Genomic DNA, 21,298 nt, shown 5'->3' with positions numbered 1-21,298 from the left:
CCATACAACCACACAGCTAGCCACATAACCACACAGCCACACAGCCAGTCATGGAGTAAGAAGGAAAATAAGGTATATTAATAAGAAAGGCAAAAAGCCCGAAGGCAAAATGTAGTTAAAGAGAAACGGAACATTTTAATTTGGAAAACCTGACTAGAAACAGGCATTCATAAGCAAGAATAAGTTTCTGTGTTTTTATTTGGGTTCTGGGTGACAGGCCCCCAAAGAGGAAAAAAAAGCTACACACACACACACACACACACACACACACACACACACATGCACACACACATACAACACACACACACAAAGCCAGCAGAAAGGAATATTCAATATCTCAAACCCATTCTGATGCAGCTCTTGGGCATTCAAACATTATTTTTATGAATGCATTGTTTATCTCTGGAGTGGGGTTCTGAATTTACTGGAATACATATTAACAAGTTATCCTCCAGGAACCCAGATTCTGGGTGATTCTTATTGCAGATGAATGAATTTCATTCACTCATTACTTCATCTACTAGCTGGTTGATTCATCCACCTTGTCATTGTGTACCAGTTGTACCAGGATGACAAAATGAGTGAGGGGATCAGGCACATTCCGTCCTGTGTCAGAGTTCACGGTCTAATGGATAAGATGGACAGACGGAAAATTCTGAGTTCTCTGGGGAGACCATTGGGGACTAATGAAAGTCTTACTTGATGCTCCAGACAGTCGTGGGGCACTGTGAGAGGACACTCTCAGGATTATGGAAGATTATTGGAGACAGTGGTGGCTACGCTGACTAATGAAGACTGGAAGGAATGAGAATATCAACACCTTGACTAAGGGAAGTTCTGTGTGCTAGAACACCAAGTATGAGGAATGAGCTCAGGCCGGGGCTGGAGCAGAGATAGGCGTCTGCAGTCTCGGGCGCCATAGTAAGGAAGTTGATACAGAACCCAAGGACCACGAGAGGGTGCTGAAGGGATCTAAGCAAGGAAGGTGGCACCAGCCAGCAATAAAGCAGGAAACTTTGTGAGTCGTGAAGATTGAATCTCAAAAGCCAGGCTGGGGCTCCTTCAAGGCACCTTTACAAGATGTGCCCCATCTGACAGTTAACAGACTGAAGGTTCCTCGGGTCCAAAACTGGCAGATATAGATGTTGGGTGAGAAGTGCTTGTGCTAGCCCACATTGCTACCTTTCACATGGATGGCAAGAGACAGCAAAGGCATCTTAGGTCAGACACCCTACAGCAGGAAAAGTGTGTGTGTGTGTGTGTGTGTGTGTGTGTGTGTGTGTGTGTTACTGAGAAGGAAAATCAGTGAAGAGAAAGGGAAGCTATGGCAGGGTTTTATCTCAGCAAAGACTCAGTTTGGCCTGAGTCGTGAGAGACTCTGAAGTGTTAACTGTGCCAGAGTTTACACAGTTGAGGCAAGAGCACTGGATTTGTGCATGCCTCTATCATTGAGAGCCACATTCACTGGAATGGGACTTAGTCTAGCCCCACCTGTAATGGCTACTCTTTGTTGTCAATGTGATTGGATTAATAAATAACAGTATGTTCGAGAGAATGTTTCTAGTTGGTGAGAAGACCTGCCATGAAGACAGGCAGTTCTACCTAATGGACCCATGTCCTGGAGAAAAATAGAAAACCTGTTGCTCTCCAGACTTCATCCTCTGCTTCCTATTCAGGTGAGATATGAGCAAGCATCTGCCACCATGAAGCCTTCACCACACCTTCCCCACCATGATGGGCTGTATCTACCCAAACATGAGCCAAAATAAACTCCTTCCTCAACTACGTCATACCAGCAAACTAGCCTCAGTCCAAGCAGCAGGGGTTGGGCAACAGTATGTGTCATTAGAAGGTCACAGGTGTAACTGCTTGGTTATATCATTGCCTCAAGGTGAGAAAAATGGGGGTAAATCAAAGTACTTTGCACAAGTCCCCAACAACATCTCATGCAAATGGCTGCACAGATCCTAAGATGGAGAACACACGTGGCAGAAACCTGTCCACATGCCCCATCTCCACTGTTTGCATTTTCAACTCGATACCTGCTTCTCTGAGCCTGTCTGACTGCTGCTCCAAAGTGGTGATGCTTTCACCATGGAGACCATCTGAGAAGATAAGCATCACCTACAGAAAGAGAGAAGAAAATAGGATGATGGCGGAGCCAGAGGTGGAACTGGGAAAGGAGGAATAGATGGGGGATGAGGAAAGGGGAGAAGACTGTAGGGAGAATACCTGGCCCCTGGATGAAGATTTATCCTCAAACATGTCCCACAGTGACTGCAAGAACTGTGCATTCAGATGAGTTGGCCCACGGACAGTGACTTGCAGCAAGCTGTCAAACACTGCTTTCTGGTAGATTTGGAACTTGGCTGGGAACTCTTGGTCACTGTTCACCTTAAAGGCCAGGCTCACCTGTGCCTCCGCACCTCCTCCACAGCTCACACCTCTGATGGAGGTGATGTCCTCTAGGATGTTTGGGAGGTATGATTCTAAGCGGGGATGGCTCTGGAACAAAGGCTGGTCCTGATGGTGAGTGGAAATGTCGAACCCGATCACGACATCCACAAAGCAATCTGGTGACCAAAGAAACAAGACCAGGTTAATCAGCAAACAGAGTGAGGATGGGGGGAGGCAGAGAAAAGGTTCTGTCAGCTCCAGAACTGGAGCCCAGGGATGTCTAGTACCCAGACTATGTTCAAAAACAAAGGTACTGACTACTCTATCAATATAGAGCATGGGTTCTCCTCTGTCCCCTTTCATATGCAACAAGTTCCAGAAGTTATTTGAGCTTCACATCATGGTTTAGGCTCGTTGCTAGCAGCTTTATATGTATGGGTGAATTTTCCTGCTCTCAATGGTGACATATTCTGAGTCCTATGAATCATAACACTTTAGACATGTGAACTGTCTTGGAGATTATTTGACGTCTAGCAGCCATTAGTGTGAAGTTTTGCAAAGGCCAGGTGGATACTGCAGAGAAGTCAAATGGCCAGAAAGTGAAGACAGTTACCTGGAGAGCAGACTGAATCCCAGTCCTGTTCACGCCCAGCAACAGCTGAGAGTGGCCAAGTGGTAAACAGAGCCCCATGTGGTTAAATCCATTCTTAATGCAAATCTATATTTTAGTGCAAAGTCTCCAGTCTGTATGTGCTGTCAACTAATTTAACAAGTTACCCCTGGCTAGCGGAACGAGCAAGTTGCTCTGATCCTTGCCAGCTGTTCCTGTTCAGACTAAGGAACAGTGAGTCTTATGTTGTGGCTCTACTCCAGAGCCCTGGCTTTCCAATTCCAGACCCAGGGCCCTTCCTTCCTCTGTCACTTGCCTCTACACAAGTACTCAAAGGGACATAAAAGAACTGGAACCCTTGGAGAGCCTAACACATGCCATAGAGGAGGGAGCTCTGAAGACGGCCGTAGCGGGGAGTTCCTGCCCGTGCACAAATCCCACACAGGGAGGAATACCTGCTGCAGTGCTGCCTTCCCAGCTGCACAGACACTGCACAGGTCCAAGTGCATAGAACTGAGCCCCTGTGGCTACTGCCGGCTGCAGCTGGTTATCGGCATGCCGGCTGGATGGATCACTGTTTCCCAGTTTGCCGACGTCACACCCTGTCAAGCTGACTCCTCCTACCATATCCAAGAGGACTTTGTAGCCATTTACATTTGTGGGCTGAAAAGCCTGGAAAGACAACTGAAATTTTTAGTATGTTACAATCATGTAGATGTTATTCTTCGAAACAAAATAGGGCTGGACTGATTGCTCAGTAATTAAGAGCGCTTGTTCTTGCAGAGGACCCAGGTTCGGTTTCCAGTACCCACATGCTGGCTCATAGCCATTTGTAATTCCAGTTTCAGGGGATCTGATACCTTCTTCTGACATCTGTGGGCACTGCACCCACATGCTGCATACATACACAAACACAAATTCCAGAAGAGCCCATGCCCTTTTCTGCCTCTAAAGTCACTGCAGACATGTCCACAGGCATACATGTAGGCAAAACAACCATATACAAAATGTTTTAAATTAAAAATTTTAAGAAGACTATATACATATACATAAATGCACACACACACATATACATATACACACTCGGTCAACAATGTTGAAACAAAGTTTCAATAGCGAAGTTCATTTTCCTTATACCCTACTGAATGAAGGACATTGTTCAGAGGACTTGCAAGTACGGGAGCAAATACAGGAGACTGAGCTCCCATACTGAGAGGAACATAAACTCTGAATGATCATGAGGGGACAGGGATGCCTACAGGATATAACCCTACCCTACTCCCTCACGCTCTATTCCCAATCCTGTCACTGAGGACGGCTGACTAAGCACAAGCTTCCAGGGAGAAGCAGTAATCAATGTCTCACCTCACTGCATTATTCTAAATGGGTTCTACAGGGGCTAGCCCATACAACAGCATTGGGAAATGGAGGCAAAGGAAGTCACCATCAAATAACACTAAACAACAGCAGGACACTCACTGGCTTTCCCGCAGCTCTGGCAGATTTCACGGACCATCCTTTTCTTCACATCCACACTCTTCAATCTATCAAAGTCTCGGAAAGTAATTATCTTTTCCGAACTGCCTGTGATGGGCAGGAGTTGTTCCTTATAAACATCTCCTATGCCCAAAGCCAGGACACAGATGCCGAGGTCTTTCAGGACTTTCACTGCATTTGCCACATCATAGCGGGGATGACTGGACGTGATGACAACCAAAGTTTGAGGGACACCATTGTTTCTCCTTCCACCGACAGAGGGATGAAACATGTCGCTCACATGCTTAAGAGCAAAGTCAATTCGTGGAAAGCCCTTGCTCCTGGCCACAGTTTGGACCTGAGACTTCCACTGAGTCTTGTTCAGAGAGCTTTCCAACTCAATAATTTCCTGATACCGGCTCCCGTATTGAGCCATCCCAATTTTCATTCTTTGAGACTGAATGTCAAAATTATCAATTAAGTCTGACAAGAAAGTTGTCATGGTAACGAACTCCGAATCAGACACCATGTCAGAGCCATCACAAAGGAAAATCACATCGGCTTCCTGAAGGTTACAGGCTGGAACAAGAAGGAAAAAAAGAATAAATTATTTTCTTCATGCATCATTCTAGATTGTTCCTTTACTGGGATACTTAAATTGCTTTGCTAAATACTTAAATTGTTTTGCATTAGGAGCAAATTGAGATAAATTAACTGAAGAGAGGCACACTGATTGAACCTCAAAGAGAAGGAAAAATCAGCAGGAAAGGGTAGGATAGCAGGCATTTTTTTCAAAGTGTAATTACAGTTGCATGAGTTACGGGAAAAGATACTGCAGGCTATTCAGAAAGGAAGTAGATAATATGTACAGATTGAATATTTTCCTGAAGAGATATTGTATGAGCCTGGAAGTCTCTTCAATGTCTGCAGATGATCAGAATAGTCTATGTAGCAATAGCACTTTATTGTTGAAACTCCTATTGTTAACTGGTGTTGGTGTTGCCAGAGTACACATGTATCAAACACTTTGGGAATGTAATAAAACAGTAAGTATCCCCACACCTGTTTATGACACATTATTCTAGTTTTGTATGTGTAGAAATGGAATTCAGGGTAATTCATGAGAACAAATAATTACTATGGAGGAAGGAGTGTACCTGAACTTCTAGAAACTTAAATATAATTTTTTCTACTGCAGTTTTTTATGTCATGACCTCAATATTAGAAGTAGATGGGACAAGTGTGCATTGTTCAGAAATAGGGCACAGGCTCATCTCCCTGAAGTTCAGTGTGAAATATTCTAAAACCCAAGGGATAATTTCCTCCAAGTTCCAGCCAGAATCCCTGGCTCAGGTAGGAACAGTGGAATGGTAATCACAATTGGTAATCCCCAGTGGCCCAATATCACACAATTCCTTGAAAAGCAGAGGGCCAGATACAAAGCCACAATGCCCAGACAGGACTTCAAGGAAGATAGAGCTCTCTGCAGTTAGTAGAGCCTCCAGCTTCCAGCTCCTTCAGCATTCACCTCCTTACAGAGATGACTTGCAAATGATGTGCCTTCCCCAGAGAAGTCCACACTCCCTTCTCACCCCATGCTTGCCATCTTAGTGGGATGCTGGGCAATTATCCTGGGAAGTGCTTGGTCTGGAGCTTCTGGTTTATAGTTTCATTGGATATGCATCACTGTCTGACTTGTGCCTACCTTGCCTTTCCTTTTATTTCCCCAAGTGTGGTTCCTTAATAAACATCATGCATCCCATGATGCATCCCATCTCAGCATCCACTTCCAAAAGGTAATGTGGGAGATGAGAATAAAGTAGTACCCTTACTTCTAAGACAAGACCAGTCTTAGTAACGTACTAGATTTGGTGGGAATCCAATAAATGAACAAGAGCCCAATAAACTCAGTCTTTTGATTGATAGAGATGAGAAGACAGCAAAATAAACTTTAAACGTTAACCCCAAGAGAAATAGAAGGCACCAGAGTTAGAGAACATGAAGCAAACAAAAGTTTAAAGTTGTTAGGTATATTAGATACAGGCAAGTGGGTGACAGGCTTGAGTATTTGTAGTGGGTAGAACAATGTGCACAAAGATGTGGAAATTTTTTTAGAAAATAAAGGAGACATGAAAAGGGCATGGGCAACAGGTGAGATGGGAGAAGTGCATAACGGTTAGATAGAGTTAGAAAGCTTCCAAAACACTATACACAGTGGTGTGACACAGTCCAGTATGTGCAAGATTGTTGAGAGTGACCTGCATGGCAACAGGATGGGGAGGGGGTGGTTCACACACCTGAGCAAACAGATGAATAAGTACACATGCACATGTCACACTCCACAAAGCTCAGACACCATCATAGAGTGGGGGGGGTGGAAAGATTTAAGAGCCTGAGGTAGAAGAGGACCATATAAAACAGTGGCTTTCCGACATGGGAAGACCACTATACTCTTGAACTTACAGTAGCTGTGACTGCATGAGTCTTGCATAAGATCAATCAGTCAACATTCTATTGTGGGTGTGGGAGGAAATCCCAAGTTTCTACCCCTATAACTGAGAAGCTATTGGCAGTAAATAGCTTCTGGGGGAGGTGGACTCAGTTTCCTTTAAGGGTATAGCTCCAGTAGTTGACACCACATCTGTAAGTATATGGGCAACCCAAACTGGAAAAGAAGACATGAAGCTGGGGGCGGAAATGTGAGACGGGATCTGAGAGGAGTTAGTGGGTATGAACATGACCAAAACACAATGTCACTCTCAAAGAATAAACTATTATATAAGTAATAGAGCAACTTACTCTCTTGTGAATTATTGCACAGAGTTTCTTGCAGAGGCAGGTAAGTATCTCTCAGTTTGTCAAAATTGTCTACATGGACAGTGTTTTCTTTCTTCCCTGCCATGGTCTCCAGTTCACCTTGGTTGGCATCTCCGACACCTACTGCGAAGATGGTGACGCCTTTGTCCCTTAGTTCCCACGCTGTGTCATTGAGTTTATCTCGGTCATGCGACACGCCATCCGTGATGACAACCATCAGCTGTTTCACATTTTGCTTCAGGCGGCTGCCATGCTCTTCTGTGAACAGGATGTTGGAGTGCTGAAGAGCCTTGGCAGTGTAGGTTTCCCCTGAGGTGGCCCTGGGCCGCCTCAGGTGCTCAATGATGTCTGATTTGCTTGAGTATGTGTTAAGATAGAAAAGAATCTCAGGATTGTTGGAATATTTGAGAGCTCCAAACTGGACTCGGTCCCTACCAACATCTGCCTTCTTCACCAAGTGGATGGTGAGGTTAATCATGCTCTCTTGTTGTTGTGAACCTATGCTGCCTGAATGGTCCAGCACAAACACAATATCTAAGAGTTCGATCCTCTTGCAATCTGAAAAAAATAAACAGTCACTCATAAACTCTATCAAGCATCCTACACACAAGAGGGAAAGCTGTCAACCTTTCCCATGAGTGTTCTAGGTACATTATATTCCCAATTCATCCCCCACATCTCACTTGGTACCCTTCCATTTTGTATGTGTGTGTGTGCATATGGATGTGCACAGGTGTGTATATGTGGAGGCCAACATTCAACCTTGAGTTTCATTCCTCAGAACACCAACTACCTTGGTTTTTGAAACGAGGGCTCTCACTGGCCTGAAACCCACCAAATGGGCAAGACTAGATGGCTAGCAAGCCCCAAGACTCTGCCTGTCGCCACTTCCTCTGCACTGGGATTACATGTACATGGCAAAATATGGCTTTTTCAAATGGATGCTGGAGATCAAACTCTGGTCTTCATATTCTTGTGGCAAGCACTTTGCCAACTAAGCATTCTCCCCAGCCCCTGTCTCACTTGGTTCAAAGTGGTTGTTTTCATTTTACAGAGAAAGAGGCCAAAGCACATTCAAGGGCAAGTTACCAGAACAGAATTCTACGGACACCTGTACCCTTACCTAAAGGGCCTTTTGACTGGTGGTCCTTGCACCACACCACACTGATCTGCTGGTGCCTCATGGTGCCTTTGCTAACCAGATTTCAGCAGAAAAGTAACGTTAGAAGCCAATTCAAGGACAATATGATGGCAAGTTTTACTAGAGCTTGCCGAAACAAACTGCTGCCTTGAATCCAGGAGCTCATTGTATAGGTTGGGTTGCATTCCACTCTATCTGGCTCCAGCTGCCCTGTGTCCCCAGTACCCAAGCCTCCCACATGCATCATTGGCCCACTTATGTGCACTCCACTCAGGCCTCCAGAATTCAAACTCGTAAAGGGATGGACACAAGTAAGGGTAGAGTGAAAGCTCTCATCTCCTCTTCCCTGGTCCCAAGTCCTCTTCCATTCTCAAAGCCAACAGGTCATTCTCCGGTGGGCTTGATTATCTAGACTCTCGGTCTTTTTTTTTTTTTTTTTTTTTTTTTTCCTTTCCTCAATAACCTAGGCATTTGCCATCCAAAGTTCCTTTTCTCCTTCACATCCCACCAGCCTGTTTTACCTCTCCAGTTTTCATTTCTGCCAGCGAGGTTATCAAGTTTTCAAGTCCCAGACACCATGGATGAGCTCAAGCTATCCCCCATGAAAGCCTGAGGCAAAGGCTTCCCTGAGACTTGGTGACAGGGCACAACTGGAGTTGGCTACCATATGAGGCAGCTGAAGTTCACCTCATGCTCTAGACAGGGCGCTGCCAGTGTTAGTATTTATCAAAAGGAAGACTCTAAAGTTGAAGGTCTGGCCCTTCAGTACACCTCAACCCTATGGAGTCTGGGAAATCGCTGCTGTAGAGGAAGAAAAGTCCTGAGACAGCACCTGAAACCCATTTGCAGTGGGGCCATTAATTTGTTAACTTTCTAAAAATCCTAAACACATGATTTTGAAGAATGAAACCAATGTCTGTCTGTTTCTATGCTGCCAGGAGAGCACACAACACACTTACTGATGTTTTCATTTGCTCTTTTGGCTGTTTCCAAACAGGTAACAGCATCAGATACATCCAAGTGTGTGTCTTCAGTCCTTGTGCAGCAAGTTCTAGCTCAAGAGATGTTGAGCTTGATAGTGTCAGGGCTGGGGATGCAGCTCAGTGGCAGAGCTGGCATCTGTGAGGCTCAGTTCCCAGCACCGAAAAAAAATGGCTCCAACTGAAGATTGCTCAATAATTTTTTTTTTAAAGCATTATGATTTATGAGATAAAAGTAGTAACCTCAAGCAATCAGGTAGAAAGTCCCATCATAAAATTTCACAAGTACATGAACAGACAAATGCCTAGTTGCCAGAAGTTAAGAATATAAATCAATTTTTTAAAAAATGCACTATGCATTTAAAATATGAGCAATGTTTTGGTAGATCGGGGCTGTTAAGGGGATCATTTAATATAGTTAAAAGGCAGATGCATTTATGCTTCTAATTACTTTCTGCCTGGCAATGGCTATGCATAGCCAAGAAACAATCTTTTAATAAATCATATGAGAGGTGGCTACTCTTCTCACTTTGAGTCAGCCCACTCAACTAAATCAATCTGCTTTCTCTCTCTCTCTCTCTCTCTCTCTCTCTCTCTCTCTCTCTCTCTCTCTTTCTTCCTCCTTCCCTTCCCTCCATAGTTTTCTGCTTAAACTGATTTTTAAAAATAATTTAATATTAAAAAACAGACCATGGAAAACTCCAGGTTTGTAAGGATTAGAGCTGGAAGTAGCATCATATTTAGAGACCTTTTCAGAATAGATTTGAATTCACCAAAAGCAAGACTAATTTGTACCAAACTAATTACCAAATTGTTCATCAGGTTGTAGGAGTTTTAATATGACTAACATAGATAAGAAATTAGGGGACCACTGATGTCTTGAAGGGAGACGGGGACACTTACCATGCAGAGCACACACACGAAAGATGAGTTTACTCTCTATTGCCTTCAGATGGTCAAAGTTCTCCACGTGGAAAACCAGGCTGCCATCCCCACTGATTTCCTCCAGCTCAGCCCTATTGGCACCATATACACCCACAGAAAAGATGGTCACACCTTTGTTCCTGAGAGCCATGGCAGGACCCCCTACTTCATCTTGGGCTTTCCCATCTGTGAGGAGGATGAGAAATTTTCTAACCTGGGGACGCCCCCCCTTGGGAAGGTCAAAGTACTCATTTACAAAGGTTAGTGCACTTCCGGTCAAAGTGTTTCTCTTGATGGACGACATCCTGTCTATTGCGGCATAAATGTCTTTGTGTGTGAAGAATGTATTGAGCTGGAATTCTTCCTTATTATAATCACTGAACTGAACAACGCCAACTTGGCTCTTACTGGCACCAATCTGAATCTTCCCCACCAGGTTTTTCATGAAGGTTTTCATTATCTCAAAATTTGTATCCCCTATGCTTCCAGAACTGTCCACCAAAAACATGATGTCAGCCTTCATATCTTCACAACCTGCATCGTGGGAAAAGATCAGAAATTGGCGTGATTCTCCGAGCACATGGAAACAGTAAGTAATAACAAATGCATCTACGAGAAAACATTCACAATCAACTCAGGGAATTGCTGTTATGTTTGAAATTTTTATTTTTTTATTTGCAACTTTGGTAGAAGAAGCCTTCTGACCAGAGCCTGCAGGCATCAGAAATTCACTGAGGATGATCCAAGAAATTTTAAAAAGGAAATGCCACTTCCAAACTTTATACTTAGTCCCTCACACATACAAACTCTCATTCACCATTAGTTTATCATTCATATATCATTTATCCACTCATCATTCATCCGTTCATCATTCTTTCATCATAACTTTTAAATGTACATGAATACAAAGCCTCAAGTTAAACATTAAAAATGTCATGGTGATTTTAAAAATTAATCAGAGCCCAAATAACCAATTCTCAACATTTATGGGACTAATATTTCAGGATTTAATCATAGTCTTGAAAAACATAATTCTAACTAATCTTAAAGCAGCATTATTTTCTGGGATAATTTTAAATGGCTTGATAAATAAGTCATTTAATACATAAAAATTGTAGTGAAAATATTTTAGTGGTGATATTACATGCTTTAGTACACACATATATCTATTCACAATAGACTATTCCTTATTTATACATAAAATTTGTAGTTGGTCCTTATTGGAATTGGGCATAAGTACATATACATAAATGTATATACACATACATATAAGACCAACTTCTATACATTATTGAAAATCAGTTCTATTGGAGCTGGAGAGATGGCTTAGCAGTTTAGAGCATCGCAGGCTTAGGTTTCTCAACATCCTGCTCTCCACTCACTACTTAGGATTCATTTCCTTGATCAATAACTGATGCCTAAACTACAAAATATATGCTTGCCTCCTCACATCAGTCTAGAGCCTTCTTCTCTAAAGAAGGACCTAAAGTACACTCTATATTGTGCTTCCTGAAGCCTTTCTCCTTTTCTTGGAATCAAACGCAGTCAACAATAGAGACTATTCCTTCTCATCATCTTGCTTATGGACCCCAACTGTACAACTGTTAGCAACAGGTGAGAGAAGGAAGATGAAGTCTATGATTTGGGATTCCATCTTCAGTACCACCCATTTGCTTGCTTGATTTTATTCCCAGTGGCTCAGAAAAGTCACACATGTTTTGCAGCCTTTTCTTTCCTCTCTAGTGACAACCTAGCCACTGTCTGCAACACCTGATTGTTTTTGTTTTGCTTTGCAGGGCTGGGGCTCATCTGATCTAGACAAGCGGTCTACCACTGAGCCAAATCCCTAATCACACGTGACTTTTATGCATCCCTTCCTGTGTTTCATTTTGGTTTTCTTACCTTTTTCAGAGCAGATGCTGTGAACAATTTCATTTTTTATGTTCTTTAGGGAATCAAAATTCTGCCCAAAGTTGACCCTTTCGTCTTTCCCAGCAATTTGTTGCAGTTGTGTTTTATTCGCCTCGCCAATCCCGACTGCGTGAATGGTGACATCTTCAGCCCTTATTCTGTTGGCAGGTTCTAGAACACTGTCTTCTGACTTCCCATCGGTCAGTACAATGAGATAACAGGGGATTTCATTTGCCCTCTCTGATTTCCCCTTCTTTATTATCGGCAGTATGAAGTCCAGGGCTTTCCCAGTGAATGTACGACCTTTGAGTTGCTTGATGTTAAAAACAGCCTTCTTCAAGGCAATGCCATCCAGGTAGAGGGAGGCAGGGAATTCCACTTCATTCTTATGTGAATACTGCACGACTCCAACTCGGACATTGTTGGGACCGACGGGAAACATGTCTATCACAGACGACATAAATATCTGGATTTGCTCAAACTGTTTCTTGTGGATGCTGGACGAGCCATCAATGAGGAAATAGATATCAGCCTCCTTTGTATCTACACAGCCTAAAAAATGAAAGAGAATGGGAAGTGTGTTCTCTTTCAATCAAAGAGCATCTCGAGGGAACTTTCTCCCAGGGTTTGTGTGGAGCATGAGCCTGTGCAGGTCTAAAGAACAGGGCCTCTGTGTTTGTGTGGAGCCGGGACACTTCCTCGGCACCTTTCTATCCATTTTACCCTTTGAAATCTATCACCATCTTGGGAAAACACTGGCACAGCAAAGCACAGTGGTTTATCTAAGGTCACACAGTCAGTAGATGAAGATCAAGGACCAGATTGCCCAGGCCCCAGACACTGTAAGGAAAATCCTCTTGGAGCTTTGACACTTGCCTCTTTAGAGTCTATGTCTTAATGGTTTCCTGGGAAACAGCATGGTATGGGAAACCATCTGTTCTGCCTGCTTTTGCTTTGCTTTGTTTTTCAACAGAATCTCTAGGCAGCCCAGGCTGGCCTTGAGCTCATGATCCTCCTGCTTCTGCCTCCCAGGTGCAGGATTACAAACATGAACCCCATACTTGGCTGTGACCTCTATTCTTCCCCAATGACCTCTTCTTCCCTGAGCAACTACCACAGTAAAGCCCAAATCAGATTGGTGATATTATCACTCATTTAGAATTTTAAATTAAAATTCAGCCTTACTTCCTACCTTTCTCTCTGACCCTGGTTCCAGCAATTCCCTCACTGTGTTAAGCACATTGGACTTTCTATCCTTTTTGAGAGAGAGAGAGAGAGAGAGAGAGAGAGAGAGAGAGAGAGAGAGAGAGAGAGGGAACCCACTCTGTAGACCAGGTTGGCCTTGAGCTCACAGAGATCCACCTCCTGAGTGCTGGGATTAAGAGAGAGCATGTATGACCACACATGGCTCTATCACCCTTTTTTCATTGTGGCATTTTCCAGAATTGCTTTCATGAGCATAACCTGTTTCTTATCACATAAAATCACTTTCAGACAGCTCTGCCTAAGCCTTACTTCTGCTACATAGGCCTGGCACATCACAGAAATTTATCAACTGGCTTAAACAAAATACCTCTCATCCTGCTATGGAATAGAATATTTGTCTGAATCTTGGGATCATACTTATTTCCAGTAGCATTTACTTCTTAAGGAACAGTTGCTGAAAGTCTACAGTAATGTCAGGGAACATTACTTGCCCCAAAGTTTCCAATGAAGGAAGAATTCTACAATGGCCCAGTTGCCCTGTGTTTAAAAGATTGGCCTATTTACTTAATGGCATATGAAGCTGACATTTTGAAAACTGTAAGTCATTCATTTCCTACAATGACTACAAAGAGAAGTGATCACCTGTTGAGGAAGTTAAAATTAGCTGGGCAAGAACCTGTAAGTGGAAGTAGGAGGATCAGGAATTCAGGGTCATCTTCAGCTACATAGATAATTCCAAGCTTGCCTGAGCTACGTGAAGAAGAAGAGTGAAGGGGGATGGAGAGAGGGTAAGCAATAGGCAGGGAGGGTGAGATGGAAGGAGGGAGAAAGAGGAAGTAAGGAAAGAAAGAGGGAGAAGGGAAGAAAGAAAAGGGAGGGAGGGAGGGAGGGAAGATTGCCTAAGATTGCAATCATCTGCAAAGACTGTGTTGCTCTGGTCCTGCAAACCTTGAAAACAAGCACAGTGAACTGATGCATAATCTAATGAAGAAGCAAGCATTCACCAGCAGGAATGCCCTCTACCCTCATATACATCAAGCATCACTCGTCATTGGTCGCTGCTGTTCTTAATACACAAACCTAGAGCTCAGTCAGGAGGGTGCTTGCTACATTGGAGCGAGGACTTTGATCCTCAGCACCTGCATGGGGTGGAGGGAGCAGCAAACAGGCAAAGTCAAGTATTATCTGAAGGTGGACAACAGCATACTTTTTCTCCTTCACATCCATCTACACTATAAAAATGTTTTATGCATCATGTATATGGCTTTATTACATCTTATGGAGGGACAATTTGCACATTATAAAATCAATCCATTGTAAGTATATTATCCAATAGATTTTGACATATTTATAGCTATGCAGCCATTGCACAAATTCAATATTTTTAGCATTATCTCAACCCATAAAAGTCCCCTGACTGAATTTTGATCAATGCCTGCTTCAGTCCCAACCCTGAGCAACCATTCCCATTAAACGTGTAATACCACGATTCTTCTAGACATACCAGTTTTATCAAGCTCTATTTGTTCAGCATGGGTAGAAACTCGGCTCCAGACTTCATTGTGGATCTTCTTCAGGAAGTTCCCACTGTACGATTCCAAGTGTCTGTAGGAGCTGTGTGTGGAAATGCTCTGCTTGGAAGGATAGGACACTATGTCTTCTAACTGTGTGTTGTTGGCACCTTGGATGCCCAGAGCAAACATAGTTACACCCTCCAAGCGAAGATCCAGTGCAGCGTTCCGCACTGCATCATCTGATGGCCTGTGGGTGACCAGCACGGCAATCTGAGGGACCCCTTGTGCCTTTCTGCTGCCACCGGACACTGAGAAGCCTTCTCTCCTCATCTGCTCAATGGCAGCCCCAACTTTAGACCCCCCAGACCGGAGGGAGAGCTTCTGGATTTGCTGTTGGAATTCAGACTGGTTGGTGCTTGACTTCAGGGAAGAAATAGTCTCAACCCTGTCACTGTAGCTCATCAGTCCAAGTCGCATGCAATTGTCCTTCACATCCACAGAGCTGGTGACATTCTCCAGGAAGTTCTGCAGGGCCCTCAGATTTTCTGTGGTCCCCACTGACTCATCCACCAAGAATATAATGTCTGCAAGGGAGTCCTTCTGACAGGATGTGGGAAAGGGAACTGTGGGGATAGAAAAGTGGTAAGGTTAGAAGAAACCACTGGTGTGAGCGAAGGATACTTCAAGGATGGCTAAGACACTGATGAAAATGGAGTTACCACAGACCCGGTTAGACTGTCTTCCTCTTACTAAACAAAAGGTCAAAATTCTGAGTAAGTCTGACAAGGTCAATAATTCAGAAGTTTCATGTATACTTTTTTTCTATACTTAGCAATTTTCCTGCCACATGCCACAGCCACCACTGCCACTGTCATCTCTGTGACCATGCCTACAAGAACCGTCTTCATTGCCAATATACTTTCTACCGTCAGTGTGACCACAGACACCAGCACAGTCATCACCCTGGCCAGCACATGAAACTCGACTCCATTACCACCACTATGGTCCCCACACCCACCTTTTACCAGCGATGTGACCATCGTGGCTGCCACAACATTCATCACTACCATCCTCACACTCTGACATGTGGTGACAGATTGGCAGACATATTCCTGACCTCAACAAGCTTCTTCCAAGTGGTGACAATCATTACAAAGAAAACAGCAGGTGGCTTGACTGACTCTGCTGGTCATGTGGTTGGGGGAGAAACCTACGTGAGATGTGAAGTTGGGTTTGGCCAAAGGATCACACTGGATAAAATGTGAATATAGGATTCAGTCATAGAAAACTCAGTAGAAAGAACAGCAACATGTGGGATAAGCAAGAAATATGTAGTGGCTAGATCCAGTAGGAGAAGGGGAACAAGGGGGAGAGGTCGGAGGGAAGCAGGTCCAGATCACCTGGAAAGCACACAATCTGTTTTAATTTCAATGTAAGCATCACTGCAGTCATGGAGGGAAATGAAGAATTCAAGGTTACAACAAGCTACTGCCCTGGTCCAGGAAAGAAACACTGATTCTAAACAGGAGAACATCAGGAAGCCAGAGCGGCAAGATTTGTTCTGATAAATGACTAGAGACAGCAGAAAACTTAATGATTGGATACAAAAGAAGAAATAGGGGAAACTCCTAGGGATAGAGTTTGTACATATGAATGGATAGTGGCAGTGTGTCTGTCTGTCTGCCTGTCTGTCTGAGACAGTAGGAATGAGTTGCAGATAGGATCCAAGAGTTCTATCTCGGACATGCTAGATTTCACATAGCACTGAGGATCCAGGAGGAAATGTCACATGAGCAGTTGATTGGAAGAATCTGGAGTCTAAGGCAAAGTAGACCACATTCACACCTACTCAAACACAGGAGGATGAATCACACCTGTGCAAAGGGCAGTCAAGAGACAAGCTTAATCTTGCCAAGAGCTACCCCATTAGTTTCCCTGACCCCAGAAGACAGAAAACATGTCTTCCTTATCTCCAGCCCTTCTACCATCAGGCACCTGGTGTGAGAACAACAATATTTATAGAGAATTAATTAAAACTAATTCTTATAAACCTCACTTAGAATCCTACACCACGGGCTAAATCAAACTCTGTGTGACCTCCTCAAGCCCAGCATTTATTTGCCAACAGCTGTTACTATCAACAGCAGTAAACAAGTCATGTAAGTCATTTTTCCATTGTTAGAAGACAGATACCATTTTCCTCCCTTTACAAGGAAAGGAACAGAAACTCCCAGGTTGAGAAAACTACCCAAGGTCCTAAGCAGCCCAGACATACTTTAAACTCAGACCTCACCAATAACAGCCCTTGCTTTACCTTCTAGAAAGCAAGGGTGGGGTCCTTCTAAACAGTACCCTGCCTTGTACTATAAGAAGGAGTAAGAGAAGTCTGATGGGTACATGGGGCCCCCTAAAAGGTGGCAAAGCTCCATTGTCCCTGATAGACCAGACTAAGAGTCAGAGCTTTCCAGGGAAGTCCACTCAGCCGAGGATTCTACTACCGCACTCCAGAGATGTGGCCAATCTTCTCACCAGCGCAGCATCCTTGCTACACACCTGCCTAGAACTGTGACTGGTCCATTTGCTTCATCACCAGCACTGCATGTGCAACCTCCTGTTTTCCTTGTTTCTCACTGATGCTTTCTAGGACCACCTCCCAGTGACTATTGGACTCCAGAGTATTCTGCTTTGAAATCGTCATAGAAAACCCACCTAAGACGCAAGCACAGCATCCTTCAATAAGGTGTGAGCTAGTGGGGCATTAGCATTCCTCCTTTGGGCCAAGGGGATCAAGAATCAAAATAAAGAGAGGCCCTGAGTGTTTCTGCATGGAATATGGGGGCTTTGGGGTAGCTGAAGGAAAGGCAGAGCAGGCACCTGCGAGGTGGCAGTCGGAAGGTAACAGAGATGGCTTCTGAGATGGAAGTCAAAATTGGCCTAAGGACATGCTGCAATGGCTGGGGTCATCACCCCATTCTAAGGACACACTGTGTCAGCTGGGGTAATGCTGATCCCAAGAAGCTCTGAATGCAGTAGACATGAGCATGGATGGCAGGGTCTTAGAGGAAAGAGCAGTCCCATGAGATGTGCTTAGTGGTCAGCATGCATGGTGGGGTTTTAGCGATAGGAGCAGTCCCATGAGATGCACTTGAGGGCCTTTGGGAAAGAAAATGGGAGCATTTCACATAGAAGGGGTAACGACTAAGGTTTTGAATTACGAAAGTGAGGGAGATACTGAGCCAATTCAACTTGAGCTGCTTCCAGTTGGCTCTCATTCATGCCAATAAGCCTTCAATAAATATTCCCAGTATTTCTTCAGTTTAAAGATATATTCTGCTTGGAGAGACATTGTTATATAATAGCAGCACTTCAGAGCCTCCCTAAAAGCACCACTGATGCATTACAGAAACACGTTCTAATGTTAAATCTATGAAAAATATGAAATATTTAGTCACACTGACTCTGTGGCTGGAGAGGTAACAAGCGCCTTTTTGTCTGGAACAGGTACTGATACTCATTAGAGACACTCAAACTCTGGCGCAGGAAGGCTATGCCACTAGGCATACACAGCCCAATAGTGCAGCCCACCACACTAGTGGCCAGCCGGGCTACCCCGTGCTGCCTGTATGGCACAAGCATGAACAAGTACTGGCAAGCCTGTCATGCCACACCCATTAGCTTTGACATGCTAGTTGTGACATGCTATTTGACTGGCACTTACTGAATTAATTACTGCCCATCAGCCTGACATCGTCAGGAATATGACAGAAAAGGAATCACCTACATGGATTTCTGGTGTCTGTGACAGTCAGACTTTCGTTTATTCATAATATGAAACAGGACACCAGCTTACTGTGTTGGGCTCAAAGAATATAGTGATTAACACCGGCTGTCAATTCTACCCCTGTGACACTCCCCAATCATGGCTATAGGACAGGGACAAACAGAGGTGGAGAATTATGGGAAATATTGCTGTCATAAGATGTGCCCAAAGAATGCTGGGACCCAAAACGAAAGCTTCCCAGATAGGAAGAAGGCAGAGTTAAGGTTTAAATGATGGAGCTGTTCTGCCAAAAGGGAGGCAAAGGAAAGCAATAGGATTGGAGCCAGAGAAATGGCGCAGAGGCAAAGAAAAAAGCCGGTATGGGGAAATTCCCAACAGCACAATACAGCTAGTCACAAATATCAGGTGAGAGCTGCCATGGGTAAGGATGGGTACATAGTGTGCCCATAGAGACTGGGCTCCTCTTCAAGGGTTTCCTACCTGTCATATTAGCATTGATTGCAGCTGTGGTTGGGACTCCAGGTGTTATTGGGGCTGCAGGTGTCAATGGGGCCACAGCTGTTCCTTCCCGGTATTTAGTTACGTCTTTGATGATCTGTGTCATGTTTGGGGCAAACGCACTGAGGTCTCTGGCAGTCCTGAGGTTGAAATGGAACTGGGATGTGGCCATGGCCTTCAGGTTTTCCTCAGAAGCCTTCTGCACCCCCACCGAGATGATTTTCACCCCATCTTCCCGCAGGGCCTTGGAAGCCTCTTCCACATCATCCTCAGACTCTGCTGAAGCCAGCACCACCAGGATTGGGGGGAACTGTTTCCTGTCTCTTCCATTTGTGGGAGTGGAGAAATAGGTCCTGTGGGCCTCTTGCAGGGCGTTGCCTATCTTCAGGGACCCACCGATGAACCCCAAGTTCTTCTTCAGGTGGTTCAGCATGGGGTTCCTGTTCTTGAAGGTGTCCAGCTGGAACTCGTTGTAGAGAGCATCGCTGTACTGGGCCAGGGCCACACGGTACTTGCTGGCCTCTATGGGGAGGCTGGTGATCAGCTTGTTGAGGAAAGTTCTCACAAACGGGAAGGACTTACTCCCCAGGTCATCAGAGCTGTCTACCAGGAACACCACATCTGCATACTCGGGGCCTGGCCCTGTGCAATAAAGACAGCAAGCACAGTTTTATTCCCACCATCATATTTTAGAACTCACTACTCACTTGTGACTATGTTATTGTGCCTTCGTGGCTTTATCCTAACTCCAAAGATGTTTTCTTCCCTGGAAGTCAAACAGAAGAAACCACTTGTTTTGCCTGACATGTCAAGGAGGCAGTAGTAAAGTCAGCCAACAGATTTTTCTTTCTCAGACCTATTTCTAAAAGCAATTGACTTTTTTTTCTTATTTCTAGAGCCCCAAACTATGATATTGTACTACAAAATCAATGACATTGTGGTAGCACCCCAGAAGGTCCCAATGTGGTCTGAGGATCGCAATGTGGTCTCGGGACTAATAATTATTTTTGGCAACAGCACAGAATATGCAGCTGCCTTGGGCTGGAGAACTTAGGAGCAGAGTGAAGAAAGACTTTAGTTGCATGGAATTGTCTGAGGCCCACAGAGCAAGAGAGTTGGGATCAGACATGGCATGGAGCAAAGAGAGGTCACCAGTGCATCGCCAGGGTTAGTCTGAAAGTGCCTGAAACATAAATTGCCACAGCTATTCCATGCAGATGCAAAGAAGAAAAAAGTATAGCTATGGCTTCTTTGGTAAAGGAGCTCAGGGAAAGCCAGCGGCTGTAGTGCACCTGCATCTTTTGCTAGGCTGGGGCTCAAAGAGTTTGGGATCTTGAACCATTATAAATTGGTGATGTTCAGACTGGAGATACTCAGCATGTATATTTCATAGTGTAAAAGGGGAAGAGGCAATGGTTTAGTCACAGAAACACTTGCATTATACTTTCTGTGTGATATTCTTTGTCTTCCACCTACTAAAGGGGAAGAATATATATGATACATATATATCATATATATATGTGTGTGTGTGTGTGTGTGTATTAGTGAGAGAGATAAATGGATAGATTTTACCTTTATATATATGCACCTAGAAAAGCAAACTACTACTCTGTATTATGATAGCCCCATAATAATCCTTGCCTAGTGTGCTAGCTGATTTTGTGCCAACATCACACCACATAAACCAGAGTGACTTGAGAACAAGGAATCTCAATTGAAAAGAATGCCCCACCAGATTGGCCTGTGGCTGAGCCTGTGGTACATTCTTGTAATTGATGATTGCTTGGGAGGGCCTATCTAACTGTAGGCAATGTCATTCTCCGGCTTGTAGGCCTGGGTGCTATAAGAAAGTAGGCTGGGCAGAGTATTAGAAAGCCCTAAGAAGCTCCCTTCCACGACCTCTACATCATCTGTGTCCAGGTTCCTGCCCTTTGTTCCTTCCTTAGGTTGACATGTTGTGCTGTGTAACTGTAAGCTTTCCTCCACAAGGTGATGTTGGCCAGTGGAGTTTTATCACAGGAACAGAACCCCTGATGGAGACAC

General features: G+C 44.2%; 1 protein-coding gene across 1 annotated transcript in view; it reads right to left on the bottom strand.

The window, feature by feature from the left end:
- The window catches only part of Col6a5 (collagen type VI alpha 5 chain), an 89,489-nt gene that overhangs the window by 67,347 nt on the left and 844 nt on the right, over nt 1-21,298 (bottom strand). Inside the window, exons 2-9 of the mRNA XM_051205706.1 lie at nt 19,238-19,897; nt 14,967-15,599; nt 12,248-12,808; nt 10,325-10,879; nt 7,283-7,858; nt 4,487-5,062; nt 2,233-2,573; nt 2,043-2,124 (exon numbers count right to left, since the gene is read on the bottom strand). Coding sequence (XP_051061663.1) covers nt 2,043-2,124; nt 2,233-2,573; nt 4,487-5,062; nt 7,283-7,858; nt 10,325-10,879; nt 12,248-12,808; nt 14,967-15,599; nt 19,238-19,897 — 3,984 coding nt within the window. The remainder of the gene's footprint in view (nt 1-2,042; nt 2,125-2,232; nt 2,574-4,486; nt 5,063-7,282; nt 7,859-10,324; nt 10,880-12,247; nt 12,809-14,966; nt 15,600-19,237; nt 19,898-21,298) is intronic.

The sequence above is a fragment of the Phodopus roborovskii genome, unplaced genomic scaffold, assembly GCF_943737965.1.
Source record: "Phodopus roborovskii unplaced genomic scaffold, PHOROB, whole genome shotgun sequence".
Taxonomy (NCBI): Eukaryota; Metazoa; Chordata; class Mammalia; order Rodentia; family Cricetidae; genus Phodopus; species Phodopus roborovskii.
The sequence above is the reverse complement of the archived record's forward strand: the minus strand, read 5'-3'. Positions and strand labels throughout refer to the sequence as shown.